General features: G+C 39.3%; 1 protein-coding gene across 12 annotated transcripts in view; it reads left to right on the forward strand.

Moving 5' to 3' along the window:
- The window catches only part of ACSL4 (acyl-CoA synthetase long chain family member 4), a 105,932-nt gene that overhangs the window by 64,024 nt on the left and 14,188 nt on the right, over positions 1-27,720 (forward strand). For 6 of the 12 annotated variants that reach the window (XM_066248675.1, XM_066248672.1, XM_066248671.1 and 3 more), the window contains 10 exons: positions 340-579; positions 1,234-1,411; positions 3,954-4,063; positions 4,184-4,322; positions 9,947-10,097; positions 10,252-10,375; positions 14,154-14,225; positions 20,740-20,879; positions 24,740-24,912; positions 27,290-27,364. In XM_066248675.1, the coding sequence (XP_066104772.1) occupies positions 352-579; positions 1,234-1,411; positions 3,954-4,063; positions 4,184-4,322; positions 9,947-10,097; positions 10,252-10,375; positions 14,154-14,225; positions 20,740-20,879; positions 24,740-24,912; positions 27,290-27,364 (1,390 nt within the window). In that variant the 5' untranslated portion in view covers positions 340-351. Of the gene's footprint in view, positions 1-48; positions 580-1,233; positions 1,412-3,953; positions 4,064-4,183; positions 4,323-9,946; positions 10,098-10,251; positions 10,376-14,153; positions 14,226-20,739; positions 20,880-24,739; positions 24,913-27,289; positions 27,365-27,720 lie in introns of all 12 variants that reach the window. The other 6 variants (XM_066248670.1, XM_066248666.1, XM_066248667.1 and 3 more) reach the window with 2 other exon arrangements.

Raw genomic sequence — 27,720 nt, forward strand, 5'->3', positions numbered from 1 at the left:
TTTGTCTTTTTTCCTGCTCTCTGCCTTACTCACTGTCTTCACCTGCAGGTGTACTTTATTGTCGGCTTCCAAAGATTACTAACTTCTTTCTGTATCATTAAAATTGAACTGCCTTGGCTATACTGCTCCTCTTACTGCTGCTTCCATTATTGCCTTCTTCAGCAAAATAAGGCTTTCCGAAGCCAAAGAATAACAAGAAATAAACACCATTTTAGAAGCCTTGCCACTATGAAACTTAAGCTAAATGTGCCCACCATTATTTTGCTGCCTGTCCACTTGTTAATAACAATATACAGTGCCCTTATATTTATTCCATGGTATTTTCTTACCAATGCCAAGAAGAAAAACGCTATGGCAAAGAGAATAAAAGCTAAGCCCACTTCAGACAAACCTGGAAGTCCATATCGCTCTGTCACGCACTTCGACTCACTAGCTGTCATAGACATCCCGGGAGCAGACACTCTTGATAAGCTATTTGATTATGCCGTCTCCAAGTTTGGGAAGAAGGACAGCCTTGGAACCAGGGAGATCTTAAGTGAAGAAAATGAAATGCAGCCAAATGGAAAGGTTTTTAAGAAGGTAAAACATTTTTGTGCTTTTATTTTTAAAGGGGGCGGGTACGTTTTACTTGGTCATAAATTAAGATCTTTTTTTTTTTTTTTTTTCCCTGAAGCTGGAAACAGGGAGAGACAGTCAGACAGACTCCCGCATGCGCCCGACCGGGATCCACCCGGCACGCCCACCAGGGGGCGATGCTCTGCCCATCCTGGGCGTCGCCATGTTGCGACCCTCCTGGGTGTCGCCATGTTGCGACCAGAGCCACTCTAGCGCCTGGGGCAGAGGCCACAGAGCCATCCCCAGCGCCCGGGCCATCTTTGCTCCAATGGAGCCTTGGCTGCGGGAGGGGAAGAGAGAGACAGAGAGGAAGGCGTGGCGGAGGGGTGGAGAAGCAAATGGGCGCTTCTCCTATGTGCCCTGGCCGGGATTCGAACCCGGGTCCTCCGCACGCTAGACCGACGCTCTACCGCTGAGCCAACCGGCCAGGGCAAATTAAGATCTTTTAAAATATCCTTGCATTTCATTATGGTGCTGTGTAACTAAATCTCAGAAGGCACCCATAGCTTCTGCATATTCACTTAAGGGCAATTTTAGAGTTTCACATTTTGAATTGTTTTCAATTGCTTGTTTGAATAGACGTACTATACTAATACTCGGGAATGTCTCCTTTAACAGTTAATTCTTGGAAATTATAAATGGATGAACTATCTTGAAGTGAACCACAGAGTGAATAATTTTGGTAGCGGACTCACTGCTTTGGGATTAAAACCAAAGAACACTATTGCCATTTTCTGTGAGACCAGGGCCGAATGGATGATTGCAGCGCAGACCTGCTTTAAGCACAACTTCCCTCGTAAGTGCCTTCTGTTTTTGAAGGGGGAGAGGACGAGTTTTGATTACATTGGAAATTGTTCTGAGATCTACAAGTTTTTTCTGTAGTCATTTAGTTGCATAAATTATGTTTGTAAAACAGTATGTAATGTACTTAGAAGATATCTGATAAATCCTATTAAAGATAACTTCTAAGAGCTAGTGTGAGATTTGGCAGCTCAATGGATAGAATTTAGAATTTTACTTTTAATTGGAAATGAATTGGACTTGAAAGATTTGAGGTTTGGGAGCATTTTTTAGGATGTGACCGACAAAATCAAAAAAGTAATGCTTAAGATAATTCTCGTTCATTGTTTTATTTCAAGGTTCAAACATGTGGTAGCTTGAACTGGCATTACATATGTTGGCCAAAAGTAAAATTGAGTATACATATTTCTTTTTTTTTTTTTTAAGTGAGAGGAGGGGAGACAGAGAGACAGACTCCTGCATGCATCCTAACCAGGATCCACTGAGCAATCCCCGTGTGGGGCCAATGCTCTGCCCATCTAGAGCCGTCCTTGGCAGCTGAGCTATTTTTAGTGCCTGAAATGAGGCTCCACGGAGCCATCCTCAGAGCCCGGGGTCTATGCGATTGAACCAACTGAGCCGTAGCTATGGGAAAGGAAGGGTGAGGAGAGTCAGAGAAGCAGATGGTCACTTCTCCTGTGTACTCTGACTGGGAATCGAACCCGGGACATCCACATGCTGGGCTGGCGCTCTACCACTGAGCCAACTGGCCAGTGCCTGGGTATATTTCTCTAACCATTGTGCAAGAAATGATTTCTAAAAATTAATAGTCCAGACAATCTCTGGACTAAGCACTTAGTTATTTGTTGAAAGACATAAAACACTATAGGTGTGTTGTAGAAATCAAAGGTTTTCATTTCAAACAAACAAATAGATAATATAAAAACAATCCCCTATATATACATTACCCAACTTTAACAGTCAACAGCTTCTCAAAAGTAGCAGTTCTTAACCATATCGCTGCTTTGGTTACCAGTCAGGAGCTGAATTTCTAAGCCTATCTAAGGTCAGCAGATTTCCTCTTATTTCAACTCATCTGGGTTTTATTTTATGTATCTTTGTCTGTTAAATCCTAAAGAGCATGCCTCCTTGTCCACTCAGTTTGGCTTGGAGGTCACCCACCAGTCAGCATGGACATAAGAGCCGCTATAAAATCTTCTTAGAAGGAGTGAGAACTGATTCATGGTCTATCTTATGATTTGAGATCCTCAAAATGTGAGGATTCTCATGGTCTTATCCTTTCTTTAGTGATATGACCAATGAAAGTATGTGTAACAAGGGAACCCATGCTTGGTTGGGATAGCTCTGACCTGCTTTGAGAATTCAGCCAGACCATAAAAAAGAATAAAATCTTACCATTTGCGACAACATGGATGGACCTATATAGAGTATTAGCTAAATGAAATAAGTCAGTCAGACAAAGACAAGTTCTCATATGATTAAACTTATGTAGAATCATAAGAACAATATAAATGAACAAACAAAACAGACTCAGATACAGAATATAGATTGATGGTTGCCAGAAGGGTGGGCGTTTAGAAGACTGGGTGAAAAAGGTGAAGGGATTGAGAAGTACAGAGTGGTAGTCACAAAATAGTCACAGGAATATAAAGTACAGCATAGGGAATATAGTCAGTGATATTGTAATAACTGCGTACGGTGCCAGGTGGGCACTGGAAATATCAGAGGGAACGCTTTGTCAAGTCTATGATTGTCTAATCACTGTGCTGTACACCTGAAACTAATACAAAATAATATTGAATGTCAACTATAATTGAAAGAAATAAGAATATTAAAAGTGCCAGTTTAAAAAAAAAGAAGCTTCAGCCAAAATCCTATTGGCCTTGACAATCTTAATTGACTGATTTTTGACCAGTTGCGGTGCTTCCTGTATTTCTGGATTTCTTCAGGTTTAGAAAGTTAAAATCCTGAGACTTTGTGAGGAAAATTTTGCGCTACCAGGAAATTTGAGGCAAAGTTGATAGACAATATAGCAGAGACCATGACTTATCTTTTTTTTTTTTCCTGTATTTTTCTGAAGCTGGAAACGGGGAGAGACAGTCGGACAGACTCCCGCATGCGCCCGACCGGGATCCACCCGGCACGCCCACCAGGGGGCGACGCTCTGCCCCTCGGGGGCGTCGCTCTGTTGCGACCAGAGCCACTCTAGCGCCTGGGGCAGAGGCCGAGGAGCCATCCCCAGCGCTCGGGCCATCTTTGCTCCAGTGGAGCCTTGGCTGCGGGAGGGGAAGAGAGAGACAGAGAGGAAGGAGAGGGGGAGGGGTGGAGAAGCAGATGGGCGCTTCTCCTGTGTGCCCTGGCCGGGAATCGAACCCAGGACTTCTGCACGCCAGGCCCTCTACCACTGAGCCAACCGGCGAGGGTGACTATGACATATCTTTACATCTCTCAGTATACCTATGATTAAAGGCTTATTTAAATAATCTACTGAATAAATGTTTATTATTTAACTTTTGTGTTTAATTTTTATTCTGTAGTTGTGACTTTATATGCCACACTTGGCAGAGAAGCTGTAGTTCATGGGTTAAATGAATCTGAGGCTGCCTATCTGATTACCAGTGTTGAACTTCTGGAAAGTAAACTTAAGGTAAGTATGACATTTTCTTGTAATTCATAGTATTGTCACCTAACAGGATGGGAAAATGTCCCATGGTTGAGTTTACTGCAGGCCCATATTGACTAACTGGATTTTCTTTCTACTCAACAGACTGCATTATTAGACATCAGTTGTGTTAAACATATCATTTATGTGGACAATAAGACTATCAATAAAAGAGAATACCCTGAAGGATTTGAGATTCACAGCATGCAATCAGTAGAAGAGTTGGGATCCAAGCCAGAAAACTGTAAGTAAAGCAGTTAAAACAAATTTATTCATCTATTAATGGTTATTTCAGTAGGTTAGAGAAGAAATGATGCGAGTGAAAAGTGCAGTCTTTCTGATTAAAAACGATTTTTTAAATTATCAACATCATATATGATTAAGGTTTTCCCTGATTTTATCCTCTAAAACAGGGGTCCCAAACTCGTGGCCCGCCAAACAATTTTGTGTGGCCCGCAGACTAATCCACGAAGTTCAAAATATTTTGGATAAAATTAAGTAAGCCCGTGGATTAGTCTGCGGGCCGCACAAAATTGTTCGGCGGGCCGCATGCGGGCCGCATGCGGGCCGCGAGTTTGAGACCCCTGCTCTAAAAGATAACCACTGTTTTTAAAATTTACTTAGTAGTAGAGATGTATACAATAATTCAGACTTTATGGGGTTGCTGCCTTTTTTGTTTTTATTCAAATAACCTACTATACTCTTCCAATTTGGACCTCACGTAAGGAAAGGTCTCAGGGCTTCTATTCAGTAAACTTTTTTTTTAATGCTTACTTTTAGTGTTTTTAAATTAAATTTATTGAGGTGACATAGCTTAATAGGATCATAGGTTTCAAGTGTATATTTCTATAATGCATGATCAATATATTGAATTGTGTGTCCACCCCTTGAAGTCAAATCGTCTTATGTCATCAGATGTTTGTCCCTCTTTATCCCTTACTACCTCACACCCTTCCTTCTTGTAGATATCACACTGTTGTCTGTGTCTACGAGTTTCAGTTTTATATCCTTCATATCAGTGACATCCTATAGTTCTTGGCCTTTTCTGACTGACCTATCTCACTCAGCATAATATTGTCAAGGTCTGCCTGTGTTGCTGCAAATGGCAGTATTTTATCTTTTCTTATGGCTGAGTAGTATTTTATAGTGCATATGTACCACATCTTCTTTATCCAGTCCTATATCTAAGGGCACTTTGGTTGTTTCCATGTCTTGGTCTCTGAAAATAATGCTAAAATGAACATAGGGGTGGCTAAATCTTTGTGAATAGAAGTTTTTAAGTTTTTGGGTAGATACCTAGAGGAGGGATTGCTGGGGGTCATATGTTAACACTATTATTAATTTTTTGAAGAACCGTCATACTTTTTTCCATTGTGGCTGTACCAATTTATATTCCCACCAGCAGTGTATGAGGGTTCCTTTTCCTCCGCAGCCTCTCAACACTTGTTGTTACCTGTCTTGATAATAGCTAATCTAGCATGTGTGAGGTGGTATCTCACTGTAGCTTTAATTTGTATTTTCCTAATACTTAGTAAAGTAGAACATCTTTTCCTGTATCTTTTGACCGTTTGTATGTGTTCTTGGGAGAAATGTCTGTTCAGTTTCTCTGGCCAGTTTTTAATTGGATTGTTGTTTGCTTGGTGTTGAGTTGCTCGACTTCTCTATATATTTTGTATATTAATTCCTTTTTGGAGCTGTTGTTTGCAAATATCATCTCCCATTTGATTGGTTGCCTTTTTGGTTTTGTTGTAGGTTTCTTTTGCTGTACAGAAGTTTTTTTGTTTTTTGTTTTTTGTTTTTTAATTTGATATAGTCCCAATCATTTATTTTTGTCTTTATTTCCCTTGCCTTTGGGGTCAAATTCATAAAATGTTCTCTACAGCCAAGGTATAAGTGAAGAACCTATGTTTTCTTCTATGTAGTTTATTGTTTCAGATCCAATAGTTAAGTTTTGACCCATTTTGAATTAATTTTTGTGTAGGGGGACAAACTGTAGTCAAGTTTCATTCTTTTGCATGTGACTTTTCACTTTTCCCAGCACCATTTGTTGAAGAGGCTTTCTTTTCTCCAACGTGTGTTTTTGGCTCCTTTGCCAAAGATGATTTGTCCATAAATATGTGGTTTTATTTCTGGGGTCTCGATTCTGTTTTATTGCTCAGTCTGTCTGATTTTTTGTCCTATTTCTTTGAAAAATGACATTGGGATTTTGATGGGGATTGCATTAAATCTGTATATTGCTTTGGGTAATATGGCCATTTTAACTATGTTGATTCTTCCAACCCATGAACACAGAATATCTTTCCATTTCATTGTGCCTTTTTCAAATTCTTTTAATAATACTTTGTAGTTTTCAATATATAGGTCTTTTATATCCTTTGCTAAGTTTATTCCTAGATATTTTAGTATTTTATTCTGTTGGTTGCAATTGCAAAAGTAATTTTGTTTTCATTTCTTTTTCTGAAGTTTTATCGTTAGAATATGGGACAGCAGTGGATTTTGTAAATTGATTTCGTATGCAGCAACTTGACTGTAATTGTTTCTTTTTTTCTAATAGTTTTTTGGTAGTCTTTAGGGTTTTCTATATACAGAATCATGCCATCTGCAAACAGTGACACTTTTACTCCTTCCCTTTCAATTTGGGTGATTTTATTTCTCTGACTTGCCTGATTACTCTGGCTAGGACTTCCAGAACTATGTTGAATAAGAGTGGAGAGAGTGGGTAGCCTTGTCTTGTTCCTGATTTTAGAGGAAAAACTTTCTATTTTTCACCATTGAGTATATTAGCTGATTGTCATAAATGGCCTTTACTATGTTGAGGTACTTTCCTTCTATATCTATTTTATTGAGTGTTTTAATCATAAATGGATGTTGAATTTTATCAAATGCTTTCTCTGCATCTCTGGATTCTATCCTGTAATTTTCACTCTTTATTTTATTATTGTGTTGTGTTACATTAATCAATTTGTATATGTTGTGCCCCTGAAATGAATCCTATTTGATTTATTATTTCATTGGATTTATTGGGCTGACATTGATTAATAAAATTATATAGGTTCCAGGTGTACAATTCTGTAATGCAGCATCTGCATAATGTATTGTGTGTTCACCACCTCAAGTCAGGTCTCCTTCTATCACCATTTATTCCCCCTTTATTTTCTTCTACATCCCTCCACCATCTTCCCCTCTTGAAATCACCATACTGTTATCTGTGTCTGTGATTTTTTTCCTCCCTTTCCTTAATCCTTTCACCTTTTCCACCCAGGCCTCCAATCCACCTCCTCTCTGACAGCTGTTAGTCTGTTCTCTGTATTTGAGAGTCAGTTTCTCTTTTGTTTGATAGTTTATTATGCTCTGGTTTCTCTTCCAAGTATATAAATATTTTGCCTTTTATTATTTTTTCATATATTATTATATTTGATTTGCTAGTATTTTCGTTAGGATTTTACATCTTTATTCATCAGAGATACTGGTCTGTAGTTTTCTTTTTGTGTTTGTGTGTTGTCCTTGCCAGGCTTTGGTATGAGGGTTATGTTAACCTCATAAAATACTATCTATATATTAGAAGTATTTCCTCTTCAATTTTTTGTAAGAGTTTGAGAAAGATAGGTATCATATCTTTCTGTGTTTGGTAGAATTCACTAGTGAAGTTATCTGGTCCTGTACTTTATTTTTTGAGAGGTTTCTGATGGTTGTTTCAATTTCCTTACTATTGAACGGTTTATTTAGATTTTTCAGTTCTTTAAGATTCAGTCTAGGAAGTTGATACATATTTTAGGAACTCACCCATTTCATCTAGGTTCTTGAATTTCGTGTGACATAGACATATATGTATATGTAAAAGAATGGCTATACCTGCTTTTCTGTGGATGTTATTTGCTTGGAGAATAATTTTCTACCCTTTCACTCTTGAGTCTAACTTTGTCTTTGCAGCTGAAATGTGTCTCCTGAAGGCAGCATATAATTGGGTTTTACTTTGACCCAAGCTGCTACTCTGTGCCTCTTTATTGGTGAATTCAGTCCATTTATATTTAGGGCAATTATTAATGCATGAAGAGTTCCTATAGCCATTTTATCTTTTGTTTTCTGGTAGCTCTGTGTCTCCATTGGTTCTTTTCCTTTGTGTTTTTGTATGTTGTTTTTGTTTGGTGGTATTCCATTACCATTGCCTCTATTTTCTTTCTTTTTTTTTTTAAACTATGCCTCTCACTATTTTTTTATATATGTGGTCACCATTAGGTTTACGAAAAAAGAAGACATATATACAGTAGTCCTTTCTATATTGAATGCATCTGATCTCCATCTTCCTTTTCAAATTCAAACCTTTCCCACATTCCCTTTTGTTGTTTTTGTTGTTTCATATATCCCTGTACATGCTATATGTTTGTTGGTGATTTTAATTGTAGCTTTGTGACCTTATGTTCATTACTTAAGTCAGAATAACCACCTTGAATATTTCTTGCAGTGGAGGTCTTCTGGTGATAAATTTCCTTAGCTCCTGAATGTCTGGAAAATTCTTTATTTCTCATTCATATTTAAATGATATTTTTTCTGGAAATACTCTTCTTAGCTTGTAATCTCTCTCTTCAGTTGTTTGAATATTTGGTTCCTCACCCTTCTGGCTTATAGAATTTCTTCTGAGAAATCCGATGATAATCTAATGGGTTTACCTTTATATTCTTTCTTCTTTTCCCTGGCTGCCCTGAGAATTCTTCTTTGTCATTAATTTTTGGCAGTTTTAATACAATGTGCATTGGAGAAGGCCTCTTTGGATTGAGCTAACTAGGTGTTCTGTTTGCTTCTTATATTCACCTAGATCCACTCATCTCTCTACATTAGATAAGACAAGTTTTCTTGTAATACTTTATCTGAATAGATAGTTGTTGTTAGGATGATAAGTGAAGTGTCACATTGTATGTTGTAGTCTGAGAAAAGCTTAATGTTCAGGGTGGGCTAAAAGTAGGTTTACAAGTTGTGAGTATTTGAAACACAGAGTTTATTCTTGTATTATATTGTATTATTTCCCATATAAACAACTCTAAACCTACTCTTGTCCTGCCCTGTATATACTGCTGCTAAATCCATTAGTCATCAAATGAAGGATACAGTTCCAATTTTCTTGGTTTGTAAACTTTGACAGTAGATATCTTTAAGGAGCATTAGCATTAGCCAATATAAGTATAACTGTATCTTCAGTTATTTCAGTGGTAAAATTACCCTGTTTACAATTTTTAACTTGTGATAATATGTAATTCATTTTCATAAACTTTTTTTTCTTTAAATAAAGTGTATTTTGTAGAGCAGTTATAGATTCACAGCAAAATTGACAGGAAGGTACAGAGTTCATATATACCCACACTCTGCCCGTACACACACACTGCCTCTGCCGCTATGAACATTTGTTAATTGATGAGTCTACACTGACACACCATAATCGCCCAAAGTTCATAGTTTACGTTAGGGTTCACTGTTGATGGTGTACATTCTTTGGGTTTGGACAGATGTCTAATGGCATGTATCTACTGTTATAGTATCATACAGAGAATAAACTGATTTTAAAAATCCAAGAATCTTGTTAAACTTTTATTTAATTCTGATAATATATCTATGTCTTCCTAGACATTTTGTTATATTCTAGGATGGAAAAGAGGTTACTACGTTAGAATGATAAACTATTTGAAATCCCAGTGTGCTATTTAAAATTTACCATGTTAGAATTTTAGCGATGAAATCACCTTAAAGTTAACAACAACAGAACCCAAAGAAATGCAGGGAGGTGATCGGTATTTCTGTTACCCTGATTGTGGTGATGGCATCACGGATATTTGTGTATGTTCAAATCATTAATGTGGTGCTTTTTCATTCATTTAGTGAGCGTTCCTCGAAATAGACCAACTCCTTCAGACATGGCTATCGTCATGTATACCAGTGGTTCTACTGGCCGACCTAAGGGAGTCATGATGCATCATAGCAATTTGATAGCTGGAATGGCAGGCCAGTGTGAGAGAATTCCTGGACTGGGGTAAGAATTAATCATCCAACTTTTTTCTTAGAAATCAGAGCTCATATTGGTATTCTCTAAACTTAATCTATATAAAAATGATAAGGTTTTGGACATTTCTAATTCATAGTGTCTTTTTAAGATTGGCTAAAATGTTTCTCTTGTTTTGTTTTAGACCAAAGGACACATACATAGGCTACCTGCCTTTGGCTCATGTCCTAGAATTGACAGCAGAGATATCATGTTTTACCTATGGCTGTAGGATTGGATATTCTTCTCCACTCACACTCTCTGATCAGGTGACAAGCTTTTTAGTTTAATGGCATGATTGTATCAAGTTCCACTGTTTTGCTGAGAACATAATACTAAAACATAAGATATTTTAATTCACTGAAACCTTTTTTCATGACTTCAAAAATCCAGCTCATGAGCAGTGTGTAACTGTAGTAAATAAACTTTTTACATTGCTTTATCTACATATTTAAAAAAATATTTTGAAAAGAATAATTTCTTTCATCTTCTCTTGATTAGATTTCTTATTTCAGAGAGCTAAAATAGAGCCTTTTATTTTTGACATTTTACTCATGAACATTGGTGGGTTTTTTGAGAGATGAGGTGGTAGGATTTGGGCCCAGTTTTGTACTGAGTTTTCTCTGGAGCGATGCTATCAAATACGGTAGTAGCACTAGCTATATAATGAAATACAGATTAATTAAAATTAAATAAAAAAATTAGTTTTTAAGTTTCTCTAGCCACATTCCAAGTTCTCAGTAGCTACATGTTACTTGTGGCTACCACATGGATATCACAGATTTTGAGTATTATGTCATTGTGGAAAGTTCTATTGGACAGCATTGCAGCACGTTCAAAGGCAGCCCCCTGGTTTCTACCCTGATTCAGGCTCCTCCCTTCTCCCTGTTGTTCACAGGAGGAAGCGCAGCAATGGATAGGGCAATCCATGGACACTGCTCACAAAAATTAGGGGCTCAGGGAACGTGCAGAGACTGCAGTACTTTCAGCCTTTTGTATAGTGCAAATGAAATAAAAGTTCTCATTTGCATAATCAAACAACTTTCTTTGACTTGTCCTTTGCTTTTTTTTTTGTTCTTGTTCAATAAACAAAAAAATCAAATGCTTTTCTTTTATTGCTTCATATTCATTTTGAAATATCCCCTGATTTTTTGTGAGCAATATATTTTAAGCCCATTTGAAATCAGGCGTCTAATACCTAGTCTTCGTAGCTCTGTTTAATTTCTTCTTTGGCTATAGAAAAGTTTCAGCCTGACACTGGAGTGGGAGAAAGAGCTTCTAAGGGACCTGTGGGGTTTGGAATGCTGAAAGATAAGCTTAGTATGGGTAGGAGTGACTTGATTCTCTGTGTGGCTTCCGGCACTCTCATCACTGCGGGCCATATTTCAAAACCCCAGGCATTGCAACCTTTCATTTGTGAGACTTGGTGGAGCAGGTATTTGGTTAGAAGATGTGCCCTTGATGTTCACATTTAGAAATTATAGTACTTTTTTTTCGGTATAAATATCATTTTAGGTAGAGCTTAGGTATGTTGTATAATATAAATACCAAGAAAAGAGTTAAATAGATAATTTTATATTTATTTGAGATTGCAACCATCTTTTTTGTTTCTTTGTTTTGGGGGGATTGTTTCTGGATGTAAACTTAAATTGCACAAACTTTAAGAGTACTGCGTAATTAAATTTAACACACATACATATATAGACTTTTCTAATGATCACCATCTAGATCAAGGGGGGAAAAAAGAACATTTCTTGACCCCAGAATGCTCCTGTGTCCTTTCCTAGTCTTTACTACTACCTTACTCCCAAGTACCACCCAACCATCTTTTAGGCGGCTTTACCATGAGAAATTTTTCTGTTTCAAACAATTATCTGCTTTGTATTTTAAGGACCACAACCTCTTTGCAATATGGAGAACTTGCTGTATTTCACTACTCAGCTAAAAAATTCACATTTAAAACCCGCTAGAATACTAATGAGTAAAATAAGTAAACTATCAGGTAAAGTAGTGAACAGCACTTGATCTAGTGAAGTTATAATACACCTGTGACTGAGACTGGGGCTTGAATTATTTAAAAAATTTAAAGAAAAATCTGTGGTGACTACATTTGATGCATTGTAGCGACTTTTTCTTATGTTCAGAGATGTTTTCAGAATGTGAAAAACATTTTAATAAGCTCTAGCTATGGTTCCCTGCCACCCAGTGGGGAAGTACAGAAAGCTCTTCTGCTGCCTTTTAGACAAATAATAGCCCCACTGTGGGGCAGGGGGCAGTTGGGAGTCTGTTGCTAGTCTGACTTCATTCTTGCTGCCTCTCAGGTCAAGTAATACATTAGAAGCCAGTTAGAAAACTTTAAAGGGCATTCATGCCTACCTTTTAAATAAACCTTATTATAACTATATTATAAGGAGTCTCAAATTAACTGGGAATCTAAAACCGAGGAGGTTCCCTTACATAGGGAATCAGAAAATGATGGGAGACCAGAGGGACCACATTTAAAGCCAGCAGATGATAATGATGTCAAAACAGTTTACTGTGATCATAATAAAAACAACTGAAATATTAACTAAAAATAATTAAGAAAGGCAGGAAGGACTCTTTGGGGCGACTGCTATCCTGGAACTGCTCTCTTTAGCAGGAGTGGGTGAGCAGCACGTGGAGATCAGCTTGGACTTACAGGACATAAGAAGCCCTCTTTCTGCCTAAAGAGCAGCCCTCTGTGTGTGATGGGCGTGTGCGGGTGTAGGTTTCCACTCGCAAATGTGCACACTGGCACCTGCATGGAGTTGTTTTATTTCCTCTAGTCATCTTAAAGGAAAGCAGGATGAAGTCTGTTAAGTTCTACCAGCAGAACCTTCTATGTGGCAGAGCTGGTGCTACCAGAGGATCCCACTGCTTCTTTGTGTGTGTGTGTGTGTGTGTGTGTGTGTGTGTGTGTGTGTGTCAGAGAGAAGAACTGATAGGGACAGACAGACAGGAAGGGAGAGAGATGAGAAGCATCAATTCTTTGTTGCGGCTCCTTAGTTGTTCATTGATTGCTTTTTCATATGTGCCTTGACCAGGGGGCTACAGCAGAGCAAGTGACGCCTTGCTCAAGCCAGTGACCTTGGGCTCAAGCCAGAGACCACAGGGTCATGTGGTTATTCATGTCTGTGATCCCACACTCAAGGCGGCAACCCCGCAATCAAGCCAGATGAGCCCATACTCAGGCTGGCAACCTCCGGGTTTTGAACCTGGGTCCCCTGCATCCTCGTCCGATGCTCTGTCCACTTCACTACCACCACTGCTTCTTAAGAGCTCGTTTTCTTTTTGCTTGTGTTGGCCACAGCTAACATCTGATGCAGCTAAACTTTCAGACTCACACCTTTATAGCTGATTCCTATTTTTATCTACCTCTTTCAGTGGACTACTATCAGTTTTTCTACCTAATGCTCTCACACATAAAATCTCAGTATTTATGTGTGTAAGAAAGAAAATAAAAGAATCAAGAAGAAAAATTTGCACATGTTAAAAAATATACATGCATATCTCCACATGGTCACTGGCAGTGTCTTTAATATTCTGTCAACCAAAATGTTATCAAATTAGTATTTCTGTATGTTAATTGATATTCATACTGGTGACTTTGAGATGATGGCTTTGCTTTTAAAGAAAGGAAGTTAAAATTACCTTCAACTTTGTTTTATTGTTTAATCTACTTTAGTTGGAGGGTTTGTTTTGTTGAAAATGGATGGTCAATGTTATGTTTGATGGTAATGTTATTAATAGGAATGCTTGATTTACCAAAATACCCATTTCTCCTTTCTTCTGCCTCATAGTTTCTCCTCTCAGGAAGGCTAAAATGTGCTAGAACAAATAACCTAAGGGATAAAATACTAAAAGCAATTACATTTTATAGGTTATGAAAAGTTCTAATCAATAACTCAGAGCAGTAGATCAAATTCCATGTATAAATTTCTGCCTTTGTTATTGTTAACACATGAATTATAACATTTTTTGCTGTTAGTTGTCCTAATTCTCTTTTTTCCTTTTCCTTTGATGTAGTCCAGCAAAATTAAAAAAGGAAGTAAAGGAGACTGCACTGTACTGAAGCCTACGCTCATGGCAGCTGTTCCGGTGAGTGCAGAGTAGAAATGTCATGTATTGCTTGTACTTAAACTCTTTCAAAAGTACTATTCTTAGACATTTGTGTACATTTTAAAAATAATTTTTCCTTGTAGATATTATGGCAAGTGTGTTCCAGGAAACCTCAGCTAAGTATTGGGGAAAGATGAAGTAGCAAACTTCTGAAATGTACAGCTGGTAGTGTTTGGTGATCCTCGAAAATTAGCTGATGAAAATGACCAAGTTCAAATTACTTGGAATTGGTCATAGTATTTTAAATGTAGAATATACCCCTAAAGAAAGTTTTGTTTAGTCACTTAATTTTATTTATTTATTTATTTATTTATTTATTTATATTTTAGTGAGGGAAGGGGAGGCAAAGACAGACTCCTGCATGCACCCTGATTGGGATCCACTTTGCAAGCCCACCAAGGTGTGATGCTCCACCCATCTGGCACCCTTGCTCCATTGTAACTGGAGCCATTTTAGCACCTCAGGTTAAGGTCAATGAGCCATCCTCAGTGCGTAGGGCCAACTTGCTCCAGTTCAGCCATAGTTATAGGAGAGGAGGAGAAGAGAGAGAGAGAGAAGCAAGAGGGGGAGAGGTGGAGAAGCAGGTGGTTGCTTCCTCTGTGTACCCTGACCAGGAATTGAACCCAGGACATCCACATGCTTGGCCGATGCTCTACCATGGAACCAACCAGCCAGGGCTTAATTTTTTTTTTAAATGAGAAAAGGAGAGATAGTGAGACAGACTCCCACATGCACCCAGACTAGGATCCACCCTGCAACCCCTGTCTGGGGTTGATGCTTGAATCATCCAAGCTATTTTTAGCATCTCAGGATGATGCTTGTGGACCAACCAACCTATTCTCAGTGCCTGGAGCCAACAGTGGACCAATGGAACCACTGGCTGCAGGAGAGGAAGAGAAGATGGAGAGGGAAGGGGAGAGAAGCAGATAATTGCTTCTCTTGTGTGCCCTGACCAGGAATCAAACCTGGGACATTCTTACACCGGGTTGATGCTCTATCCAGTGAGCCAACCAGCCAGCAATAGGCACTGAATTTTAAAAATGGGAAATCTAGGCCTGGAAGACAGAACTGAGTCTAGAATCCAAGCTTTTGACTCTTTTGATGACTAAGAAAGCTGCCATTTGAGAACTCCCAAAGAAACTAGTTTAATTGTCCTTATTCAAAATCCTTATGTGAAATACTGCCTTTTAGAAAAATAAGACCTTATATTTTATAGCCTCATAATGACAGATTTGAAACATTTAATGTAATGTTTCAAACTTTTATAATCAAACGTATTCTGTTGCTTTTAGGCTTTGGAAACTCCAGTGGGGCTGGGTATTACTACTGCTTGTATTATGATCAGACTTTAAATCTTATTCCACTATCTTTCACAGAATTGTTTTTGCACACGGAAAGTCTAAGCTTAAATAATGAAGTATTAAGTGTAAGTTTTGCTAATTAGAAATGGAAGATACTTTTTTAAGCTTCTAATTAAAAAATTACCACATAACCAAAGAATTAGAATAAGTCAGAGTAGTGTTTTCACTTTTCTTTTTTTGTATTTTTCTGAGGTTAGAAACGGGGAGGCAGTCAGACAGACTCTGGCATGTGCCCTACCGGGATCCACCCAGCATGCCCACCAGGGGGCGATGCTCTGCCCATCTGGGGCTTCTTTGCTCCTTCCCCAGTGGGCTGCAGTTTTTGCGAGTTGTTATAGGCATCCATTGGACAGCCTCTTTCCCACTGACAATAAATGACAGAGCCATTCTAGTGCTTGAGGCAGAAACCATAGAGCCATCCTCAGCGCCCAGGCCAACTTTGCTCCAATGGAGCCTCGGCTGTGGGAGGGGAAGAGAGAGACAGAGAGGAAAGAGAGGGGGAGGGGTGGAGAAGCAGATGGGCGCTTCTCCTGTGTGCCCTGGCCGGGAATCGAACCTGAGACTCCTGCACGCCAGGCCGACGCTCTACCACTGAGCCAACTGGACAGGGCTATTTTCCCTTTTCTTTAGAGGTGCTGTAGAATTCAGCAAGTTTGCAAATGAAAATGTTGCTGACATTAGGTCGGGTAGTACTCACTATGTTGCAGGCACTATGTTAAGTGCTTTATTTAGGTAGATTATCTCGGTTTTCCATAAAGCACTGCTAAGTAGGTCTTGTTATGTACAATTTATAAAGAAAAATACTTGCCAAATGTCACATGGCCCATAGGTGGTAGAATTAAAGTTTGAACTCTACCAATCTGATTCCAGAATCTTAATTGCAATGGCTGTCCATTTAGGATCGTTTCTGTTATTTTGTGAAATAGTATAACTTGATTACGCAAAGTACAGGAGTTCCTCCTAGAAAATCCTATCACAGGACATAGTTACGGAGTGGCAGGGTTGAGAAATCTAGGAAGGAATGTATGAATGTAGGCCTGCAGGATAAACAGGAGTTAGCTGATAGGCTGTGCATTTTCCAGTTGTCATTGTCCATTCCTCTTTACTTTGTGTCTTGGGAAGTTAATTTCTGTTAATAAATTACCAGGCTTGCCTGCTTCTGATTTCTAATTGGGTTCAGCCAGTTGTTGGCACTTGAAAGAGATCAGAAGGTAGGAAGATTGAGAGAGTTCTGCATACTCCTTCTAGGTCTTTGCTCCTTCCCCAGTGGGCTTCAGGTTTTGGGAGTTGTTATAGGCATCCATTGGACAGCCTCTTTCCCACTGACAATAAATAGGTGTTTCTCCTGACTACAGTCATCATTCAGGTTTCAGTAACATTTCTCTTTGTATACTTCTTCAGGCTTAGGGAGAGTACACAATCTCCCACAATGCTAGTTCATTAATGCTTCACCAGACCTTGTTGATTCCTTTAGTGTCTCACAATTTTAAAACATTTTGGCCCTGGCTGGTTGGTTCAGTGGATAGAGCATTGGCTCGGCATGTGGAAATTCTGGGTTTGATCCATTGGTCCAGGCCTCAGCCCTGGGTGCTTAGAATAGCTCAGTTGATTCAAGCATGGGCCCCAGATCGGGGTTGCCAGGTGGATCCTGATCTGGGTGCATGCAGGAATCACTCTATTACCCCTCCTCTCACTTTTTTTTTTAATTGAGAATTGTTTTTGGTAGGTTTTATTTTCTGGGTTTGTTTTTCTCCTAAGTCAGAATAAAAGATCCACTTAGTATTGTAATAGTCACATTGTGAGAATTCAGAATAAATCACTACTTCTTATAAGCAGTGTCTTAATTGAACAACAGGTAATTAGGTTGAGGTAAAAGGGTGACTTAATGCTTAATGTGCTAACAATAAATCCTTCCAATTTGTTGCAGTGGTGTGTGTTCCCTGCTCATTAAGACCTTTCTGTGATTGGTATCTAGTGTTGAAAGGAGCAGTGGAAGTAGTTCTCACATATCGGTCTCCTCCCACATGCTTTTTTAACCTTAAAATCCCTTACACTTTCTTAAGAAGAGCAGTTATAGGCTGTTAAAGTCCTTTTGGGATATGTCAGTCATGGATCTAGAGAAGTATTTTAGTTATACAATAGTGATGCCTTTGGTGGAAGTGAAGAGAACATTATACCATGCTGGAGCGCCATAGTTGCCTCCCCACCAACCAGCTTCATTGACATATAATCGACATATAACATTGTGTGAGTTTAACATGTACATGATGATTTGATATGTTTATATATTGTGAAGTGATTACCACATTAAGAGTAGTTAACACATTCATCATCTCACCAAGTTAAGCGTGTGTGTGTGTGTGTGTGTGTGTGCGCGCGCGCGCGCGTGTGCTGGTCTGCTGTGAGAACATTTAAGATTTACTCTAGGCCAGTGGTTCTCAAACTTTTTGAAGTCGGGGTGCATTTAAAATCCTACAAATAATTGTAGGCACACTATATACAAATTCCTGAGAAATATGTTATAATAATTAACTCAAATATTAAAGAAAAAAATATAAAGTCCAAGTGTGCTTTTATGGTAAACGAAATAAATACAACAAAATTAAATTTGTTCTGACATTAAAGAACATTTTTATGTTACATTTTTTGAGTTACGCTTTTTAGAATTCGTAAAAAGTGTTAAAAAATAAAAAAATGACAAGTTATCTTTATATTTTATATATATAGATACATTCTTAGTAAGATTTAGTAAGTTTGGCAGGTCCCAGCACAAATGTATTAAGTTTTTCCATTCTTGTGTTTATGAGAAACATGAGCCTGATGTGTCCTAATGATTTCTTCAATGTTTGGGCATATATTTGAAAGGCAAACTCTCATTTCCTTGTCAATACATTGGAGAATTCCTCTCTTTTTACTCTTAATTGTATTGAGTTCAAACCCCCACCATGCACATCATCTCAACTTTACACCAAACAAAGGATAGAACAAAGCGTAGAAGAAACTTGCCTCCAGTCTTTCCGGGGAACATGGGGGTTAGTGTAAACCAGCGGTCCCCAACCCCTGGGCCATGGACTGATAGCGGTCTGTGGGCCATTTGGTACTGGTCCACAGAGAAAGAATAAATAACTTACATTATTTCTGTTTTATTTATATTTAAGTCTGAACGATGTTTTATTTTTAAAAAATGACCAGATTCCCTCTGTTACATCCATGTAAGACTCACTTTTTTTTTTTTTGGTATTTTTTTTCTGAAGCTGGAAACAGAGAGGCAGTCAGACAGACTCCCGCATGCGCCTGACCGGGATCCACCCGGTATGCCCACCAGGGGGTGGTGCTCTGTTGCGACCAGAGCCACTCTAGCACCTGAGGCAGAGGCCATGGAGCCATCCCCAGCGCCCGGGCCATCTTTGCTCCAATGGAGCCTTGGCTGCGAGAGGGGAAGAGAGAGACAGAGAGGAAGGAGAGGGGGAGGGGTGGAGAAGCAGATGGGCGCCTCTCCTGTGTGCCCTGGTCAGGAATTGAACCTAGGACTTCTGCACGCCAGGCCGACGCTATACCACTGAGCGAACCGGCCAGGGCCAAGACTCACTCTTGACGCTTGTCTTGGTCACATGATATATTTATCCATCCCACCCTAAAGGCCGGTCTGTGAAAATATTTTCTGACATTAAACCGATTCGTGGCCCAAAAAAGGTTGCAGACCACTGGTGTAAACAATCCAGCACCACAGCTTAGCTTAACAGCCTTTTGCAACCTAATCAGGCAAGTGAGGTGGGGGGTTGGGCAAACTGTCAGCTTACAGCCATTTCCCCACACCCTCTGTCCCCCAAAAATATAAACTCCAAAACCTGTTGGTTTTTTGGTCCCCAACAGGCATATATTTCTCTGGAATCCCATAGGGCACACCTGGAAATCTTCCAGGGTGCACCAGTGCACCCTGGCGCACACTTTGAGAACTGCTGCTCTAGGCATCTGTCAGGTATGCAGTATAGTCTTGTGAACTATAGTCAGCATGTTGTACATTAAATTCCAAGAACTTACTCATCTTTTAACTATAAGTTTATTCCCTTTAATGAACATCTCCCATTTACCCAAACTGAGCTCCTAGCAACCACCAGTCTATTCTGTGTTGATTTAGGTTTGGCTTTTGTAGATTCCACATATAAGTGAGATCATACAGTATTTATCTGTCTCCTCTGACTTATTTGACTTAGCGTAATACCAAGGGATGGTTCTGCTGTCTTCATTTGTGAACGGCTTTTTATCTTTGTCCCTGCTTTTATTAAGAGCCATTCATAAAGTTATCCATTGTAACACAACTAAATTTAAACTAATGCCTACTTTCACTATTTAAAATAGGTATTTATAAATAGATGTGCTTTATATAATCTGTTCATTTATGCTAAGTAATTTCAATTTCAAGAAAACATAATTTAGTGATAGTGTAGGCTTTTTTTTTTGTATGTATTACTGTGGGAGTCAGTCTATCCCAAACCTAGTCCTACTTCTAAGTTTCCAAGGAGCTGTGATGAAGAATCCTGCTATATATATATTTTTTGGTCATTTGAGCTTCTATTAAAATGGGTGCATGATGCCATGTTAGATGATATGTTGTGGAATTGTGCACCAGAAACCTGCATAATTTTGTTAACCAGTGTCACCCCAATAATTTTAGTAAAAGGGAAACATGGAATAGAAATGACTTAAGTTACTGAAACATAAGAATTTTAAGAAACTGTAAAACTCTGCCATGCTTTAAGAGTCACAAAGTAGTAGTAATAAAGAGAAAAACATCAGAATTAGAGTCAACATAGTTGGGTGTTTGACACTATTTGAAAACAGGTGAATATATTTGAAGAAAAGAATTTTGAAAAATTACTTTTATATAAGAAGTTAATATTTTTTTTAAAAAATTGGATAAATAAAGCATATAGAACTGAAGAGACCCTTATGCTTGTCTTTAGTCTTTTTGAAATAGACAAGTCAGTGAAATGAATTACATAATAAAGATGTGAATTATACTAAAGGTATTTATATAAGATGTTGCAAATCAGGTATATTCAACTAAAGACTGTCTCAGTGTTGGTCCAGTTTTTTTTCAGACTGCTGCATATTTTGCTTACCTTATATAGGAAATCATGGATCGAATTTATAAGAATGTTATGAGTAAAGTCCAAGAGATGAATTATATTCAGAAAACTCTGTTCAAGATAGGTTATGATTACAAACTGGAACAGATCAAAAAGGGATATGATGCACCACTTTGCAATCTGTAAGTATACTTTCTAGAGTATATTTTAAGTCTAGATCTTTTTGTGTTTTTATATCTGGAAGATAAATAAATAAATGGCAACTTAATATAATTTCAGCATCACCACCATGATCATTAGGTTGACTTTTTCTTTTATTTACTTTTAAGTCTCATTGCTGATAAAGCAAGCAGAGGACCCTGAACTCTGACCTTGGCAACTTATCAAATTTTAATATTTGAGTAAATATTTAAAGATTTAATTATAAAATTTGGTCTCAAAGAAAAACTAAAATACACTTTTGAATCAAGACATTTGAGTTTAAAAATGGTGTAATTTCTCATTTTAAAAGTGATTTTCAAGATTTATTCTGGTAGTCAAGATGGTGGCATAGGTAAATGCAGTAATTGAAACCTCCCACAATCAAATCAGAGTACAACCAAACTACAGAACAACCGTCATTCAGAATCACCTGAAATCTGGCTGAATGGAAGTCCTACAACTAGGGATTTAAAGAAAACGCCACATTGAGACTGGTAGGAGGGGCATAGATGTGGAACAGAGTGGTCCCACACACACATGTGGAGGTTTAAAATTGGGAGGGATATCTCCTCTGTGGAGGTCTCCCCCCATACACACACACAGGCCTCCCAGCCCAGAGTTTCAGAACCAGGAAGAGAAGTCCCCTAACTTCTGAGGTGAAACCAATGAGGATTGTGGTTGAGTGAGCTGGAGGGCTGCTGGAGACCCAGGTGTTCCTCTTAAAGGGTCCATGCAGGGACTTACTTTACTCACCCCCTCTGTGCTCCAGTGCAGGTGCAGCAGCTTAAAAGGAACCAGGGATACATACAAAGAGAAACTGCATTGTAGGCATTAAGGCAAGAGCTGACGGGGGATAGCATTCTGCAAGAGAGACGTGCTAGCTGAGGGCATTGGTCCTTTTCTAAGACCCCCACCCCCACAGAGCCAGCAGGTGGGCACCATATCTGAGTTTCCATCAACCTGGTTCACACTGTTTGCCCTGCCCTAGAGATTCCCTGAATCTAGCCCCCCCCCCCTCCCATTTCCAAGCCTATTCAAGCTGTGGCTTTTCCATACAAATAGTCTCTCTTTCCTCACGCTTTGGACTTTCCTAAAATCCTTCAAACAAGCAGTATCTGGCCTTTGCATATCGTATACCTCTTGCTAAGTGGCCCTAGGCCCAGCACTAGCAGCAGCCAGAATTGATTCTCCTATTGGCCTTTTCTGAGTACCTCCAAGCCCAGTACAAGTAGCAGCAATATGCACATCACTCTGTAGCTTGTGCTTGGTGGCCCTAGGCAGGGTACAGGCAATGGCTGATCTCTACCTCCTGGGAGGTCCCAGAGCGAATGCACCCAGTGGACAACTTTAGACCATGCTGTATTACAACCCTACCACCTCTGTGAGTGACACAGTCAAGGGGCGGACTTGGTGAGCACCAAAGCCCCACTGAAGCAAGTCCTGCTCCATGGAGTGAACCCCTGCACAGCAGCTTCTCTGTAGTTGCAGCCAGTCCTCAAAGCTGACCAGCCTGGTGGTCCATCCCTTCCAGTGATGCCAACAGCAATCAAAGCTCATCTATAGCCCTGGCCAGGTAGCTCAGTTGGTGAGAGCATCATCCCCAGATGGAAAGGTGTTGAGTTCGATCCTCAATCAGGACACATACAGGAACAGATTGATGTTTCTGTCCTATCTCTCTCGCCCTCCCTTTTTTTTTTCTATTCTAAGGTCAATAGATAAAACTTAAAAACAAAATCTCAACTATGACAGGACAGTACACACAGCCCCCACAGGGGCACACCTGAGGCACCCAGATCAGGCGACCAGGGAGGCTGTGCCACTGGGCCCTAAGGACACCTACTACACAAGGCCACTCTACCAAGTCTGGGAGACATAGCAGCTCTGCCTAATACATAGAAACAAACACAGTGGAGCAGTCAGAATATGGAGACAAAGAAACAGGTCCCAAGTGAATGAACAGGAGAAATGTCCAGAAAAAGAACTAAACAGAATGGAGACAAGCTATAAGATACAGAGCTAAAAACACTGGTTATGAGGATGTCGAAGAACTTAGAACTTCAACAAAGAAATAATAAGCATAAAATGGACATAGAAAACAGAAAAAAAAAAAAACACTTGAAGGCCCTGGTCAGCTAGCTCAGTAGTAGAGTGTCAGCCCAGTGTGCAGAAGTCCCAGGTTCGATTCCAGGCCAGGGCACACAGGAGAAGCACCCATCTACTACCTATCTCCCTCCCTCCCTCCCTCCCTCCCTCCCTCCCTCCCTCCCTCCCTCCCTCCCTCCCTACCCCCCTCTCTCATTCTCTTCACCTCCTGTAGCCAAGGTTCCATTGGAGCAAAGTTGGCCCCGAGCACTGAGGATGGCTCCATGGCCTCCACCTCAGGTGTTAGAATGGCTCCAGTTGCAATGGAGCTATGCCCCAGATGAGCAGAGCATCGCCCCCTAGTGGGCATGCTGGGTGGATGGATCCCAGTTGAGCTCACGTGGGAGTCTTGTCTCTACCTCTCTGCTTCTCCCTTCAGAAAAATACATAGATAGAATAAACACTTGAAATGAAGACTCCATTAACTGAAATGACAAATAATTTACAGGGACTTGACAGTGAGTAGATCAAGCCAAGAATCAAATCAGCAATTTAAGAAATAAGGAAATGAAGAACACAATTAGAACAGCAGAAAGAAAAAAGAATTAAAAAAAATAAACATAGTGTAAGGAGTCTCTAGGATAACTTCAGATGTACCAACATTTGCATCATGGGGGTGCCAATGAGAAGAGAGAGAGCAAGAAATTGAAAACCTATTTAAAAAAATAGTGACAGAAAACTTCCCTAACGTGGAGAAGGTAGTAGACATACAAATCTAGGAAGCACAGAGAGTCCCAAACAAGATGGACCCAAAGAGGCCCACACCAAGATACATCATAAAAAAATGCAGAAGTTAAAAGCAGCAAGAGAAAAAGTACCTATAAAGGAGCTGATTTCTCAACTCTGCAGACCAGAAGGGAGTGGCAGGAAATAGTCAAAGTGATAAAAAACAGGACTTCTAGCCAACATTTCTTTACCAAGCAATGCTGTAATTTGGAATTGAAGGACAGATACAAAGTTTACAAGGAAGATAATTTAAAGGAATTCATGACAACAGAACATTTTGAAGGTTACCAGATGGGAGGATGGTTGGGGGTGATGGGTGAAAAATCTGACAGGGTTAAGAAGTACAAATTAGTTGTTAGAAAATAGTCATGGGGATGTAAAGGACGGCATAGGAAACATAGTCAATATATGTGGTGTCAGATGGGTTCAGTACTTAGCAGGGTGATCACTTAGTAAATTATATAATGTCTAACCACTGGGATGTACACCTGAAAGTAATATAATACTATATGTCAATTATAATTAAAAAAATAAAAATGATTTAGAGAAAGATTTATTCTGCATGAAGTTTTCTGACTTACTGTTTTCATAAAATAGTGTAGTAAGTATATGAATACAATAGTTTAAATGCAGTCCTAGGGCATGGAGCTGGGGAAACATTTTTCTTTGGAAGTGAGAAAAGATAGATGACTAAATATTTCCAAGATAACTTAAAATATTTTTTCCTTTGACATCATTTTATTTCATTTACTGTGCATCTAAGCGATTTCCCAACACTGCATTTTTTTTTTTGTATTTTTAAAACTGTTACGTGACATTTTTTCAAGGTGTTACTACTTGTTGTTTGGTTAACCTCTCCTCATTACCATGGTTTTGAAATTTAAGTGTCTCAACCAACATTGAGAAATCTTTCCTAGAGCTTGTAAATTAGTGTTTCCAAGAATAACATTATTTTATCCCTTCTTTTATTAAGGATACTATTTAAAAAGGTGAAGGCTCTGTTAGGAGGGAATGTCCGTATGATGCTGTCTGGTGGCGCTCCGCTGTCACCTCAGACACACCGATTCATGAATGTCTGCTTCTGTTGCCCCGTTGGTCAGGGTTATGGATTGACGGAATCGTGTGGTGCTGGGACAGTTACTGAAGGTAAGCATGGTTAATGTGGCAGTCCTGTGTTAGTCACTACTCAGAAAGCCCATTTACATTGCCTTTGGGAACCATGGTCATATTATACCTCTTAAGTAGTGTCAGGATTCAAGGCAAACTTAAATAGTTTTAGTTTTAGAAACTTTTAGTTCAGCATCATATGTACCCTTATTTTTAAGCCTTGTAAATACGGGGTGAGCAAAAGGAGGTTTACAGTTGTAAGTATGTAACACATAGAATTTATTCTTGTATTATTATGTACTAATTATTGTATTCTTTTCCATAGGAACAACTGTAAACTTACATTTGCACACACCTGTATTCCATGTTTGTCAGTCCTCAGAATGGTCACCGTGGTCCCATAACCTTTTCTTTCTAAAAGATCTCTTCTTTGGAGAACTGCACTCTTGGAACAAAGTGTCACTTTTTTTGCTCTGTCCTGAATCTACATTCCTGCCGTGACTTGTTTGTTTTTCTTTTGTTATTTTCAACAGCCTATAGCAGATTTCTCAACATGGGCACTATCAAAATTTTGAGCCAGATAATTCTTTCCTGTTGGGGGTTCTTCTGTGAATTGTAGAATGTTGAACGGCTAGATACTGGTTACTACCCACTACCCACAGATGTGACAGTGAAATATCTTCAGACATTGCCAAATATCCTCTGAGTGGCAAAATCATCCCAGGCTGTAAAGCAGTGGGTATAGGCATTTTTGTTGATTATCATCCTACTTTCACTTTTAAACTCACTGTGTGCAACATTGAACACAGTGTTCAAATGCTGTTATCCCAAACCCTCTCTCCATTACCAAAGTATATGTAACAGTGGTGTTATCACCCTTAAAGCCATTCAAGGTATTAGCTTTAAAGTCCTCTGATTATTTTCAGTATCTTTAAATTTTTATCAGATCTTCCCATTTCTTTATTGGCTCACTCCCTTCTTGACATACCCCCTTTGGCGTCTAACCTTTTATTATAAAACTTCATACTGCTGGGAGGCAGTAAGCTTTCAGTGGCTGTGTCTACCTTTTGACATCTGTGTCCGCCTCTAATACATACCTTCTGATTCATCCTGTATACTTCTGTCAGCCACCTCACCTCAAACACTACTTCACGCCTGGTGAGCTTATCTTTCAAGACATCTTTAAACTGACACCATTGTACCTACCATTTATGATTTTCCATTCCCTACACACGATCTGTACCTGGCTCTTTTCTCCAAACAAGCCAATTTTCTCACTGTTTCTCATACAGGCATTCTTAGTCTCATCTCTGTATTTTCTGTTCCCGTGTGTGTGTGTGTGTGTGTGTGTGTGTGTGTGTGTGACAGAGAGGGGCAGATAGGGACAGACAGATGGGAAGAAAGATGAGAAGCATCAATTCTTCATTGCAGCACCTTAGTTGTTCATTGATTGCTTTCTCATACGTGCTTTGACCAGGGGGCTACAGCAGACTAGTGACACCCTGCTCAAGCCAGCGACCTTGGGCTCAAGCTGGTGAGCCTTGCTCAAACCAGATGAGCCCGCGCTCAAGCTGGCAACCTCGGGGTTTCTGCATCCCAGTCCAGCTCTATCCACTGCGACACTTAAGCCTTCCCGAACTGCTTCATTTTACATAAATCTCTCTTAATTTCTAATGCACCATTGTGATCACCGTCGGTACCATGCAGTTTAGTATTTAAATGTGCTCTGAATTGTTTCACATGCATTTCTTCCCAGGTAGTTTGTTCATAAACTCATTGAGAGCAGGGTCTTATCCTTAGGTTGTCCTCACAATATTTAATATAACGCTAGGTATATAATAGGTTGTTGATAAATACTTGATGTTAGTAGTAATAATCACAGGTTACAAAAGCAGCTAACATTTACTGAACAATTTATTTTTTGCCAAGAAGTGTTAAGTATTGCCCATGTCTGATGTCATTTAATCCTCACAGTGTATTTCTATATGAAATAGGTTCCGTTACTATCCCAATTTAATAGATGAGGAAATGGAGACTTAGAGAGATTAAATAACTTCTCTAAAGTAACACAGCTGATCAATGAATGGCAGAGAAGGAATCCCAATCAGAATCTATCTTATCAGAATCCACACAGATAATGGTGGAGCCAGCTCTTCTCCTTTAACAGATGTTTGTGCTTAAAAATCTGAAATATAGCCGTGACAAACAGAAATGATGTAAGAACATTGAAATCAATTACACTGTTGAAACCAAGTTGACATTGAAAACTGATCACACTTGGTACCTTTTTTGCTGGGTTCTTTTCTATTGCCACCTTTCAGAATCTGGCTGTAGCTCCTCTGTTCCTATTATGACATTGGTGTGAGTCTGGCATGTGGTTTGCTAATAATATTTTTGTTACTTTTCCCCCTCACAGTGACCGACTATACTACTGGCAGAGTGGGAGCCCCTCTCATTTGCTGTGAAATTAAGCTAAAAGACTGGCAGGAAGGTAAGAATTTTATGACAAGTGCTAGTGATTCTAGTTTTGTGAGCCTTATGATTCCATTTATTTAAAGTGTTAGGTTGTCTGTTGCTTGTTCCCTGCGCTTTCCTTTTCCTCAGCAACATTGGTAGGTTGCCAACCGTCAGAGAAAATCTCGCCACTCTAGTCATGATGATTCCGAATTTGGGAACACTCGATTGTAAAGGGGAAACAATTCTTAGTGAGGCAATCCTGGTTTAGGAGAAGGATATGTGTCATTTTCAGGGGATTGAGTGACATATCTCTCTCTCTCTCTCTCTCTCTCTCTCTCTCTCTCTCTCTCTCTCTCTCGTGTCGCGCGCGCACACACACACACACACACA

This window comes from Saccopteryx bilineata, chromosome X (genome assembly GCF_036850765.1).
Source record: "Saccopteryx bilineata isolate mSacBil1 chromosome X, mSacBil1_pri_phased_curated, whole genome shotgun sequence".
NCBI classification, from domain to species: Eukaryota; Metazoa; Chordata; class Mammalia; order Chiroptera; family Emballonuridae; genus Saccopteryx; species Saccopteryx bilineata.